This window comes from Phacochoerus africanus, chromosome 15 (assembly GCF_016906955.1).
Source record: "Phacochoerus africanus isolate WHEZ1 chromosome 15, ROS_Pafr_v1, whole genome shotgun sequence".
NCBI lineage: Eukaryota > Metazoa > Chordata > Mammalia > Artiodactyla > Suidae > Phacochoerus > Phacochoerus africanus.
The window spans coordinates 109067970-109081569 of record NC_062558.1 but is presented as its reverse complement, the minus strand read 5'-3'; the positions used below and the strand labels follow the sequence as shown (position 1 = coordinate 109081569).

Below are 13600 nucleotides of genomic sequence, written 5' to 3'. Positions count from 1 at the left end.
TGTGGAACCTGGAGAAACCTGTGGTGTTGGGACAGGTGGGTGGGGAGCGTGCCCTCCCCCCTGACGCCCCGGCGCTCTGCCCTGCAGATGGGGGCCATCGGGAAGCTGTCCGACGACATGCGGCGGCACTTCCGCATGAAGCTTCGGAACCTGTTCACCAAGTTCATCCGCAAGTTCGGGTCAGTCCCCTGAATGGGAGGGAGCAGGGGAGGGGTCGAGGGGTTCCCTGTCCCACCAGGGGCACCGCAGAGGAGAGGCCGGGCCGGGGGACTGGAAGCGCTCTGTCTGGACCCCTGGCTCTGGCTGGCATGCTCTGGCCCAGGCACCTCACTGGCCTGTCTCTGCCCCCTCAGGTTTGAGCTGGTGAAGAAGCTGCTGCCTGAAGAATACCACAAGGTGCTGGTGAACATCCGCAAAGCCGAGGCCCGGGCCAAGAAACACCGGGCCCTGAACCAGGCCGCCGTGGAAGAGGAGGAGGAGGAAGAGGAGCCTGTGCAGGGCAAAGGCGACAGGTGAGCGGGGTCGTGGGCACCCGGTCTTCCCTAGCCCAAAGCCTGTCCAGGCCGTGCCCAGCTGCCCGGCCTCTTCTGGGGGCGCCCTGACATGGGGCTTCTTCTTCCTTAGCATCGAGGAGATTTTGGCCGACTCAGAGGATGAGGATGACCAGGAGGAGAGAGCTCGGAGCAAGGAGCAGAGGAGGCTGGCCCGCCAGAGGAGCCAGGCGTGGCTGAAGGAGGGTGGAGGGGACGAACCCCTCAACTTCCTGGACCCCAAGGTGGCCCAGCGAGTCCTAGGTGAGCAAGACGCCGCTGGCCCGTGGGCACAGAGGATAGATTTGCTTTGGGCCAGGTTTGGGGGTTAGGATGGGCGCCCGCCCCTCTCACACACGCACATCCTTGTGCTGCAGGCACCCGTCTGGGGCACAGACCGGGGCTTGTTGGTTGTGATGAGGGTGCGAGCGGGTTAGCCCTGGCCTTCGGCCTCCTCACCGCCCAACTCTACCCGACCAGCTACACAGCCTGGGCCTGGCCGGGGCCAGAAGAAGGACCACGGCTTCAAGGTGAGCGCCGATGGCCGGCTGATCATCCGGGAGGAGGAGGACGACGACACTGCCAAGGCGGAGGAAGAGGAAGGTGCCAAAGGTGGGTCTGCCCGTGCTGAGAATGCAGCTGCCTCTGGTCTGGGCCAAGGCTGCACTCATTTGTTCATTCATTCATTCACTCATTGGTTTGTTCCGTTACTCAGTGACCGTTTTGGGGGGGGAGGCATAGGTTAAAAACAGAAGGAGCTTCTATCTAAGGAAACTCTCTCAAACTTGCTGAGTTTCTCAAACTTTTTTGACCACGTTAAGAAATCTCTTTATGTTGTAACCCAGCCATTTATACAGTACTTCCATAATTCAGACAAAACTTTCAAAATGCAGTACTTCCCCTTAGCATGTGTGATATACACTGTGGATTTCCTGTTCTATTCTCTTCATTTCCTTCTCCTCCTCCCCACCCCCGCTTTTTTTTTTCTTTTTTTTTTTTAGTTCAAATTGTAAACTTGGCTGAGGCCTAGAAGCACATTTAGAGGTGAAAGGAGCCAGACCCTCCCAATTTCCTGATGCCTTGTCTCCTGTGGTCCAGGGGACAATCGGGTGTAACATAACCTCTCCAAGTCCTGTTCCATCGTTTCTGTTCCCTCTCTGCACATCAGTCTATATGTGTCACGTAAAATCACAAAAGCCTGGGTCTTCTGAAATGTGTCTGTCTTCCTCTTTTATTTCGGTTCTCACCTCCTGCTTCCTGCAGCGCCTTAAGCAGCACTATCCCCGCTGCCCCTGCTCTCGACTTAGCGGTCGTGTGACTGTGGATCATTGTGTAGCCTCTGTGTGCTCAGTTTCCTCACTCCAGAGCGGGTATAAGACCTGTACCTACTGGAGTGGGTTCTTGTGAAGGTGCACTGCTGACCTGAACAGCACACATCTGTGTATGTGCTAGGTGTGAGTGTGACAACATGACCCTGATGTGGCCTCGTCACTGCCCCCCTCTCACCCTTGATGCATCCTCTCTCCTTGCTTCCTTCTTGCCCATGGATTCCTGATGCTGAAAACACTCCTGCCCCCTGCCTTCCCAAACCCTCTCCTCTCTTTAAGATCCAGCTCAAGTCCTTCTCTATAGCCTTTCCGCGGCCCCTTGGCCTCAGCCTTATTCCCTTTGAATCCCCGGCAAGCCCGGGGACTGCCCAGGCAGCCACAGTTCGTCACGTGCTTCTTATGCCATTGTTTGGTTGTTGGTGGACTTCACTTGGGTTTGTCTTTGTCTTCCTTCCAGCTGATCAGTTTCAAACTTCTTGGGTTTTTTTTGTTTTGTTTTGTTCTTGTTTGAATGTATCTGTGACATGGGAAAGTTCCCAGGCCAGGGATCGAGTCCATACCACTGCAGTGACCCAAGCTGCTGTAGTGACAAGGCCAGATCCTTAACGCACTGTGCCACAGGAAAACTTAACTCCTTTTTTTCTGTTTGTTTGTTTTTTAATATACTGGTAGCTCTTTTATTTTTTATTAAAAAAATTTTTTTTTTGTCCTTGTCTTTTGTCTTTTGAGGGCTGCATTGCAGCATGTGGAGGTTCCCAGGCTAGGGGTCTAATTAGAGCTGTAGCCACCGGCCTCCACCACAGCCACAGTGACTGCCAGACCCGAGCCGCATCTGCGACCTACACCACAGCTCAACACACCAGATCCTTAACCCACTGAGTAAGGCCAAGGATCAAACCCAAATCCTCACGGGTGGTAGTCGGGTTCATTAATTGCTGAGCCACAACAGGAATTCCCTCTATTGTATATCTAGACCACATTTTGTTTGTCCATAATCCATCAGTGGACTTTTGGGTTGCTTTTACTTTTTCACTTTCTAACTATTGTGAATAGTGCTGCTGTAAACATAAATGTGCAAATATCTCTTTAAGATCGTACTTTCAGGAGTTCCTGTTGTGGCGCAGTGGTTAACGAACCCGACTAGGAACCATGAGGTTGCGGGTTCGGTCCCTGCCCTTGCTCAGTGGGTTAAGGATCCGGCATTGCCGTGAGCTGTGGTGTAGGTTGCAGACGCGGCTCGGATCCTGCGTTGCTGTGGCTCTGGCGTAGGCTGGCAGCTACAGCTCTGATTTGACCCCTAGACTAGGAACCTCCATATGCCGCAGGAGTGGCCCAAAGAAATAGCAAAAAGACAAAAAAAAAAAAGAAGATCCTATTTTCAGTTCTTTGAGGTATAAACCCAGAGGTAGAACTTTTGGATCATATGGTAGTTCTGTGTTTAATTTTTTGAGGAACTGCCACAATGTTTTCCATAGTGGCTGCACCATTTTACATTCCCCACCCATGGGACAAAAGGGTTTCAGTTTCTCCACATCCTCACCAAAGTTGTTTTTTCTGGTTGCTTTTTTGTTTGTTTGTTTTTGTTTTGTTTTGTTTGTTTTTTTAGGGTCGTACCCATGGCACATGGAAGTTCCCAGGCTAGGGGTCAGATCGGAACTGTAGGTGCTGAACTGCACCATAGCCTCAGCAATGTCCACCAGATCATCCGAGCTGTGCCTTCGACCTACACCGCAGCTCACGGCAATGCCAGATCCTCCACCCACTGAGTAAGGCCAGGGATTGAACCTCATGGATACTAGTCGGTTCGTTACCACTGAGCCACAACAGGAACCGTAGGATGAAATTTAACGGGTACCAGGGTAAAGGCATCCATGTCCTCATGGATACTGGTCAGGTTCATTCCCGCTGAGCCTCAATGAGAACTCCTGTTTTGTGTTTTTTGATAGTAGCCATCCTAATATGTGTACAGTGGTAGTTCATGGTAGTTTGGCTTTTTCGGGGTTTTTGTTTTTTTGTTTTGTTTTGTTTTTTGGTCTTTTTTAGGGCCACACCCTCGGCATAAGGAGGTTCCCAGGCTAGGGGTCCAATCAGAGCTGTAGCTGCCAGCCTACACCACAGCCACAGCAACGCTGGATCCTTAACCCACTGAGCGAGGCCAGGGATCGAACCCTCAACATCATGGTTCCTAGTCGGATTCGTTTCCACTGCGCCACAACAGGAATGCCCATTTAGCATCTTTTCATGTTTGTTGTCCGTTCATCTTTTTGGAGAGATATCTGCTCAAGTCCTTTGCCCAATTTTGAGTTGGGTTGTTTGGGTTTTTTTTGTTTGTTGGGGGTTTTTTAATGACCTAAATTTATATTCCCTTTTAATGTTTACATTGTTTGGGGTTTTTTTTTAAATGATTTTTATTTTTTCCATTATAGCTGATTGAGTTGTTTGTTTTTGTTATTGAGCTATAGGAGTTTTTAATATATTCTGGATATTAACCCTTTATCAGGTGTATGATTTGCAAATACTTTCCTCCATCCTGTAAGCTGTCTTTTCAGCCTGTTTTGTTTTGTTTTGTTTCACAAGATCGAAATATTTCTTTGTTCCTTTGCTCATGACACTGTTAAAACATTCCTACTACACCAGTACTGCTCTCCGGGAGCTTACAATCTAAAACAGTCAACATTAATTTCAACCTGTTGATGTGTCATTAGGCACACACAAATTTAAAATTTTTAATGGGGCTAATTTACCTGTCTTTGCTTTTGTTGGTTCACACTTTATATCCCCACACCGTGCCCAGCAGCATAGGGCCAGGGGTTGGGGGTGGGTGGGAAGGTCCTCAAGTGGGGAACTAGAGCAGTCCCCCTGGCAAAGTAGAGTACATATGGAGCTGGGGGGTGCCTGGCTCCCCAGGAAAACTGGGGCTTTCTTAGATTCTCAAAAAATCTGTATTGGAGTTCCCGTTGTGACGCAGTGGTTAACGAATCCGACTGGGAACCATGAGGTTGTGGGTTCGATCCCTGGCCTTGCTCAGTGGGTCAACGACCTGGCGTTGCCGTGAGCTGTGGTGTAGGTTGCAGACGTGGCTCGGATCCCGCGTTGCTGTGGCTCTGGTGTAGACTGGTGACTACAGCTCCGATTAGACCCCTAGCCTGGGATCTCCATATGCTGCGCAAGCGGCCCTAGGAGAGGTAAAAAGACCAACAGCAACAACAAAAAAATCCGTATTTACTTTAGAAATCAGGTCACTGCTTCCTCAAGGGGCCTCGAGGGTCATCCATGGGGCCCAGGATGGGAACGAGGAAGGGGCGGGTTCAGAGGTCTCGTCTTCCACGGGACGGGTCTTCCGGGCTGGAGGTGGCTGCTCCCGCAGCCCGGCGAGCCAGAGGCAGGCTGAAATTTGGGCGGGCTTTGGGAAGACAAGGGCTCCCTCAGCGCTGACAGGCCTCTCTTCCTTTTGGCTCCAGGGGAGGATGAAGAGATGGCTGACCTGATGGAGGACATGGGCGTCAGGAGGGTGAGTAGTTCCAGCTGCCAGATGGCCGGGGCCCTCAGACTTGGGCCTGACAACCCCTTGCTGTCCGCCTGCTGCACACACACTCACACTCATACTCACACACACCTGACTGCTCGGTGCAGCCTCGAGGATGCGCATAGCAGGCATTCCGGGGGGTGCGGGGTCATGGCTGACCGCTCTGTGGGTGCCTGGGGCTTCCTTTGGTCTTGGCTACATTGTCCACCTGAAGGAAGAAAGATTCAGGATCCCTGTCCCTCCACCGAGGGCAGGTGCTGTGCAGGCGGCAGGGGCAACAGCCAACCACATGCTCCATGTAGAGCGGGGGCACCCACCACTGAGGAATGCAGAGGAACACCTCGCTAATCCTCCCAGGAGGTGGGCACCCTTTCATTCCCGTTTCCAGAAGAGCTTACAGAAGGGAAGCAGCCTGCCCAAGGTCACAGGGGTTGTTAAAAGTAGCATATGGAGGTTCCCAGGCTAGGGGTCCAATCGGAGCTGTAGCCACCAGCCTGTGCCACAGCCACAGCAATGCCAGATCCGAGCTGAGTCTGAGACCTACACCACAGCTCACAGCAACGCTGGATCCTTAACCCACTGAGCGAGGCCAGGGATCGAACCCGCAACCTCTTTGTTCCTAGTCGGATTTGTGGAAGGATGCCCCCCCACCCCAGTCAGCAGAGACAGTGGGACCCCTGTTTCACGGCAGCGAGTGGGACCCAGGTTGGCCACACTCCATGGTTGGCTCATGTCAGCCATCATCTGCCATTGGGATCCCGGGGGGCTTTTTCATGGGGCAGTCGCTAAGCCCCACTCATCTGCCCTCGCGTGTGGGAGCAGCACAAAATGCTGGGTGGAGATGACAGCTGCAGTTGCCAGTGGACAGAATTGTTGCCAGGTATCAGCGGAACCAGGAACAAGCTGAGCCATCACCTCCATGGTGCAGCCAAAGCCACTTTTCCAGCTGGTTTGTTTTCCCACAGGAGCCCCCTCTGTTGGGCCTCAGCTGACAGAACTGGGGATCCTGGTTCCTCAGACACACCTGTGTGCTCCAGCCTTGTTCCCTATACCTGGCTCACCTGCCCCTTTACCTGGCCCCTAAGCCAGTGAATGCTCCTCAAAGTGGGCCCTGAAGCTCCTCTGTCTTGGGGTCCCTGGGGAGGGAGAGGCTGGAGCCCCAGGAATCTGCAGTTTGAAGGGGCATCCCAGGCAGTGTGGGACAGATCCTGCGTGGCAGCCGGCGCTGGGAGCTCAGACTCCCCCTCTCCCTTGTCTGGTTGTCAGTTTCTGGGCTCAAATCTCCTGGCAGGCTGGGCTGCTGCAGGCTCTCCTGTGTCCCTCAGAGCACTTGACACGGTGCCCGGCGGGTAGTAAGTGCTGAGTCGCTTCCCGTTGAGTATCATTGGATGAGTTGATCTGTCCCCGTGCCTTGCGCTCACAACTCCTGAGACGGTAGCCTTGTTGAGCGACCATGATGACTGACTTGAGCAGGGATCTCCCACCTACTTGAGAGCCCTGGAGCATGGGAATTGGGTCCTGTCCCCTTTGTCCCCAGGGCCTGGCACTAAGTCAAGGATCTGTGAGTTTGACTAATGGAGAAGGTGGCATGGAGCAGCAGTAAAGCTGTTTTCTCCATAGAGGCACCTCTTTAGGAAAGCTGGGCTAAGCTCAAGGTACCCAGCTGGACGGTCGTAGCCCTCTGGGGGGAGTTCAGTGTGGAGAGGCAAGGAAGAGAGCAGCTGAGATGATCTGTGCGGTGAGGGCCCCGGGCTGGAACCCCGTGTCTGCACGGCCTTGCTGTGTGACCTTGCCTGATGAGTTACCCTCTCTGAGCTTTAGTGTCCTCATCTGTAAGTGAGGGATGGAGTGCTTAGCAGAGGACCTTTTCTCTGATGCGGGTTATGAATGCTTCTACTGTGACCCTTAGTAAGGATGATCACGTCTCCTTGCTCATGAACTTGGCCTGCCTTTTTATAGAAAAAGCACCAGAAGCTCAAGCAGCAAGAGGCTGACGACGAGGAGCTGGAGATGCCCCCCCAGTACCAAGGTGAGGCTGCCATGCTTCTCTCTTGGCGCACTGGATCCTGTCACCTGCAGTAGGCAGGGTGTGTTGCAGGCAAAGCCATGAGGTCGCGTGGCCATCAGCATCAGCCAAGATTGGCTGATGTGTCACCTGAGACTGGGCTGAGGACCTAGTGGGCCTAGGGGTTAGGAGATCTGTGCACCGAAGTGCCAGCCCTTCTGGGAGCCCCTGAGAGCCCCCGCTCCTGCCTGCCCCTAGGCTTTCCTGAAGCTTACAGCCTGTCCTCCTGAGAAGTGGCTGCCTCTTTTTCCCGGCCTTGAGTCAGGCCAGATTGTGTCTGTGTTGAGGGTGGCAGTCGGGAGGCCTGTCCAAGGAGATCCCCTGGGCATTTATTTCTGGGCTCCCAAACTGTTCCTCTTCCCAGACTACCTGCTCACGGTACGCAGGTGGCTGCCCAAAGCCAGAGGAGGACTTTGTTTCCTCACCTCTGCCTCCTTCCCCCCAGGGCAGTCCCTGAAGGGCCCCCACCCCCAGGCACACAGAGCCTTTGCTCTGTATCTGGAGGTTCAGGGGCTCCTGTGGGATGTCCCTGATCCCTGCAGCTGGTGTGCCCACATTGCCCCCACAGCATCCTGACCCAGCTGAAAAGCCTCATGGCTCTTTCTCCTGTGGCCCCACAGGCCAGGACTCAGCTCCCTTCCTCTGCTCTGAGATGGTGCAGTGTAGAAGCAGTGGTACCATGCAGTGCAGCGGGAGGCCCAGGGTCAGGACTGCTTGCCCCATTGCTCTTAGCTGTGTGACCTTGGCCTGGTCACGCTGCCTCTCTGAGCTTCTAGTTTCTTACCTGTAAAGTGCGACTTTCAGAGAGTCTTCCTTAGTTGGCATTGCAGGCTTCTATCCATGACTGTGGAAGCCCAGGTTCGAAATGACGCTGACCTTGAAAGCGCTTCAGTCTCTCAAAGCCACAGTTTTCATGTTTACAACGGGGTAAGAGCGGTCCTCTCTCTCAGCGTTGCTATCAAGCCTGAAGGAAGAGATCAGGCTTTAGTGCCTCATTTTACAGATGAAGTTAAGAGGCTCCAGAAAGTTAAGAGACTTGACTGAGGTTCCAGCTGGGCATTGAACCCCCAGTCGGTCTGTCTTCAAAGCCTTTGTTCTTTCTCCCAGAACAAAGGAAACAGATTTAGCTTTGGAGAGTATGGGGTACCTTATGTTAGGCAAGACTCTGTGTGTTCTCAGAGGTCACTGGTGGGTATCTGTGGATCTGGATCCATCTGAGGAGTCCGGCGGTCTAATAATGGTCAAGTCACTGAACAGTCCCACCTCGAGGAAGGTCTTTGTCCCTGGTTGATAGGGGCAGAGCCAGTCCTGGCCACAATTCCGCTCCCTGGCAGCTCTCCGAGGAGGAGGTGCCAACTGCCTTCTCCCAGGAGGAGGTGCCCTGGCCCTGCCTGACTCATGGCCTCTGCGTTCCCCCTCTAGCCGGAGGCTCAGGCATCCATCGCCCTGTGGCCAAGAAGACCACCCCCGGGGCCGAATACAAGGCCAAGGTAAGAGCTGCGGGTGAGGAAGGAGTCCCCTGACAGTCTCTGGGCAAGGGTGGGGCACTGCACCCATCACCGCCCTGGAAAGGCACCTCTGTGGAGCCAGCCTGAAGCTCACGAGGGGCACTGTAAGGTCTTGTCAGCATCTGAAGTCCGGTCCTTTTGGGGGGACCTCAGGTGCTGCAGGAGCTCTTTGGTTCCACCTGAGGCAGAGAATGAGGGGAAGGGAGGATACAGACCGTCAGGTCTGGGCAAGGGTGGGCAAGGGAACCCCACACTCCAGGCTGACTTTATTTCTCCTGATGAGCAGAAAGCAAAGGGTGACGTGAAGAAGAAAGGGCGGCTCGACCCTTATGCGTACATCCCCCTCAACAGAACCAAGCTCAACCGCAGGTACAGCCCGGGTGGGGTTGGGGTGGGGCTGGGTGGTCACACTCTCCATCAATGGCTCAAGTCTCTTCCAGGTTTTTTTTTCCTTTTTCTTTTTCTTTTTCTTTTTCAGGCCGCACTAGCAGTATATGGTTCCCAGGCTGGGGGTCTAATCGGAGCTACAGCTGCCGGCCCACGCCACAGCCACAGCCACAATAACGCCAGATCCGAGCCACCTCTGCAACCTACACCACAGCTCATGGCAATGCCAGATCCTTAACCCACTGAGCAAGACCAGGGATCGAATCCCACAACCTCATGGTTCCTAGTCGGATTCGTTTCCACTTTGCCACGATGGGAACTCCTCAGGTTTTTGCTTTTATTTTTTGGTCTTTTTACTGCCGCACTCCTAGCATATGGAGATTCCCAGGCTAGGGGTCAAATCAGAGCTGTAGCAGCTGACTTACAATACAGCCACAGCAACACCAGATCTGAGCCGAGTCTGCGACCTGTGCCACAGCTCATGGCAATGCTGGATCCTCAACCCACTGATCGAGGCCAGGGATTGAACCCCTCTCCTCATGGTTGCTAGGCGGATTCATTTCTGCTGTGCCACAATGGGAACTCCTCTTCCAGGTTTTTATTTTTCTTTTTCCTCATGCACCTTCAAGTAGCATTGACTTGAAGTGTTCTTTTAAAAACAATGGGCACTGTCTACCCTGCTTACAGCTGCCCACCGCCTGGGGCTGTCCCTTCTCCCCTGTTCCTGCTGGCACTGGGGGAGCCACCTTTTGACATTATGGGAAAGGGGCCACCTGTTCTCAACAAGATGCGACCCTTCCGTTCCTTGTCCCCGCAGGAAGAAAGTGAAGCTGCAAGGACAGTTCAAAGGCCTGGTGAGAGCTGCGCAGCGAGGCTCCCAGGTGGGACACAAGCTCCGCAGAAAGGATCGGCGGCCCTGAGCCCCAGGGCCTCCTGGGCTGCTCTGAGGGCCAGCTGGAGGCCCCCCTTTCGGCCTCCAAGCCACCTTGACACCAGCGCCAGAAGCTCCGGTCAGCAGTAAAGCCTATGCTCAGAAGGACTTTGGGAGCCAGGCTCAGCTCCCAGAGGTGCCGTGGACTTTGGAAGCTCCACATGAGAGTCACCCTTTAGAGATGTTCCTGGGGCCTTGGAGATGGGATTAGGGCCTCCATGCTTCCTGAGTGCTGGTGAGGAGGCTCCGTTTCTACAGAATGTTCGTGTGCAACAGCATCGACCTTTCCTCCGGCTGCCTGTAGCACGTGTGGCGCTTTCAGCCTGGCTCTTGTCTGGCCGTGTGAGATTTGCTGTGACCAGACATAGAATAAAGATGCACCAGCTCGTGTTCCTAGAAACACTATGCTTTATCACCTGCCTCCCCCACCCCCCGCCAGGTACAAGAACAGTGTCCGGTCACTGGCAGCAGGGGCTTGACCCCTTCCGTCCAGTTCCAGCCTCCAGCCTGATCGCTGACCTCCCAGATCCTCACATTCCCTTTTTGCTCAGACAACTGGATCGAGTTGTGGCACAAAGAGCACTGTGATTCCTCCTGTCCCGCTTTTGTGGGTCTGGCAGACCTCCCATTGCTCCTAAGATCATTTGTCCCATCAGCCCAGGGTGTGGGCTTTCCCTGCAGGATTCAAGAAGCAAAGAGCTGCAGGGCTGTGTCCCGCCCCCGCCCCCACGCCCCATGTGAGGAACTGTGCTTGTCCCCTGGCATTTGATTGATAATTGTTATTTTTCTTTTTTTCTTTTTTTTTTGGCTTTTTTTTAAGGGCCAAACACGCAGCATATAGAAGTTCCCAGGTTAGGAGTCGAATCGGAGCCACGTCTGCAGCCTACACCACAGCTCACAGCAATGCCAGAGCCTTAAGCCACTGAGCGAGACAGGGATTGAACCCGAATCCTCATGGATTCTAGTCAGGGTTTGTTACCACTGAGCCATGACAGGAAGTCCTGATAATTTTATGATCTCAAAATCTCCCCATGTGAAATGAAACCACACACCCACTCCTTAATAGTTTACATTCCAGTTTTTGTTTTTTTTGTTTTGTTTTGTTTTTTGTTTTTTTTGTCATTTTAGGGCCACACCCAAAGCATATGGAGGTTCCCAGGCTAGGGGTTGAATTAGGGCTGTAGCTGCCCCTGGCCTGTGCCACAGCCACAACTCCAGGTCCAAGCCGTGTCTTCGACCTACACCACAGCTCACAGTGACTCAGGATCCTTAACCCACTGAGCGAGGCCAGGGATTGAACCCATGTCCTCATGGATGCTAGTCAGATTCATTTCCTCTGAGCCATGACAGGGACTCCAGTTTACATTCCAGTTTAATGCCCTCGCCTCTAATAATACTCCCTGGAGACACTGTGCCCTGTTTCACTCAACCTGTTAACTTGATCCACGGGCCCTGAATGAGGGCGTTTTCTCCTGCCATTTTCAGGCTGGGGAGCTGAGAGAACCACCCTCCGCCCAGAGGTGGCGCTGTTGACATGCCTTGTTCTCAGAGTGGAATTTTTTTTTTTTTCTTTTTGTCGTTTTGCCATTTCTTGGGCCGCTTCCACGGCATATGGAGGTTCCCAGGCTAGGGGTCTAATTGGAGCTGTAGTTGCCAGCCTACGCCAGAGTCACAGCAACACAGGATCCGAGCCACGTCAGCAACCTACACCACAGCTCACAGCAACGCCGGATCCTTAACCCACTAAGCAAGGGCAGGGATCGAACCTGCAACCTCATGGTTCCTAGTTGGATTCGTTAACCACTGTACCACGATGGGAACTCCTTAGAGTGGAATTTTGAGAACATGAAAGAAAGGTCCAAAGAGGTGGCTCTTAGAGATTTGTGAAGGCAGTCTACCCATGACCCCAGTCGTTACACTTCTGGACCCAAGGTGGGTCGAATGAAGCCAGCTCAGCCCTTTCCTATTTCCTTTCTCAGGAAATGTAAGCACACGTGGTAGAAGCTTCATGTAGAATAGGTATGGGAAGGTGCCAACTGCCCAGGATTGATGGCTTAAAACTTTGATGGAGGGCTTTGTTTCTTTCAAAAGTGGGAGTGGTGGGTGACCTAGAAAGGTTGGAGTTAATGGTGTGTTGAACTCTATGTCCTTTTGGAAGTAGGTTTCAAGTGCAAATCATCTTGATGGAGCTGCAGAGATTAATCTGCCCCAGAAACTTCAGGTGCTTGAAATGTCTGTTAGGAAATCAGTCAGTGCTGCTTTTGTTTCTGCAGCAGGGGTGACGTGGAATTGAGTGTTTTCATCCACACCAGGCTCATTTGATTTCGGGGCTCCTGGCATGGTGGAGGGCCTCCACCAAGATATGAATTTACTACTTTAATTTCATTATGCTTTTGGTAGTGTTAGAATCTAAAACTTCAGGCTTTCATTTCTGAGGCCCATATACTACTCAGAAATGGAAACCAAGGGAGTTCCTGCTGTGGTGCCGCAGAAACAAATCCAACTGGTATCCATGAGGACGTGGGTTTGATCCCTGGCCTTGCTCAGTGGGTTAAGAATCTGGAGTTGCTGTGAACTATGGTGTAGATCACAGACGCGGTTCGGATCCCACCTTACTGATTGATATGGCTGGGGCGCAGGCTGGCAGCTGTAGCTCTGATTCGACCCCCAGCCTGGGAACATCCATATGCAGGGGGTGTGGCCCTAAAAAGAAAAAAAGAAAGAAAGGAAAGAAAAATGGAAGTAGAAACATACCCCCCCTCCCTACTGTCTACACCAGAACAGCAGCCCTTGTGTTGGCCAAGGATTTGGTGTTATGATGGGATATTTGCGAAGGTGGTCTGCTCAGGTCTCCCACCATTGCTTCTAAACACAGGTGGGCAGGTTAAGCCAACCCTCCCAATTTTGGGGAAATATCGCTTCTCAAGATGGTGGCAGCAAGCCTGGTGGTGACTCTCCGCATGGGTCACTCCAGTTCACTCCAGTCGGCTGTCTTACTGGGTCTTTGACTCATTTGCAAGCCTGTCTCAGTCCACATGCTAGATCCTATGTTTTCTCTTGTTATTTTCAACAAGTGAGAAAATTAATATTGTGTCTGCTTTCATTCTTGGTTGCATATGTTTCTTCAAAAGGTAACTTGAGAAAATTGAAATGTGGAGTTCCCGTTGTGGCTCAGTGGTTAACGAATCTGATTAGGAACCACGAGGTTTCGGGTTTGATCTCTGGCCTCGCTCAGTGGGTTAAGGATCCGGTGTTGCCATGAGCTGTGGTGTAGGTCGCAGACGCGGCTCGGATCTCGAGTTGCTGTGGCTGTGGTGTAGGCCGG

At 52.8% G+C, this 13600-nt stretch overlaps 1 protein-coding gene across 1 annotated transcript in view; it reads left to right on the top strand.

Annotated features, from left to right (window-relative positions):
• The window catches only part of RRP12 (ribosomal RNA processing 12 homolog), a 32773-nt gene extending 22098 nt beyond the window's left edge, over nt 1–10675 (top strand). The window contains exons 26-34 of the mRNA XM_047760461.1: nt 88–179; nt 354–512; nt 625–794; nt 1011–1142; nt 5320–5369; nt 7344–7413; nt 8872–8939; nt 9244–9326; nt 10162–10675. Of these exons, the coding sequence (XP_047616417.1) occupies nt 88–179; nt 354–512; nt 625–794; nt 1011–1142; nt 5320–5369; nt 7344–7413; nt 8872–8939; nt 9244–9326; nt 10162–10264 (927 nt within the window). The 3' untranslated portion in view covers nt 10265–10675. The remainder of the gene's footprint in view (nt 1–87; nt 180–353; nt 513–624; nt 795–1010; nt 1143–5319; nt 5370–7343; nt 7414–8871; nt 8940–9243; nt 9327–10161) is intronic.
• The last annotated feature ends 2925 nt before the right edge of the window (nt 10676–13600 follow it).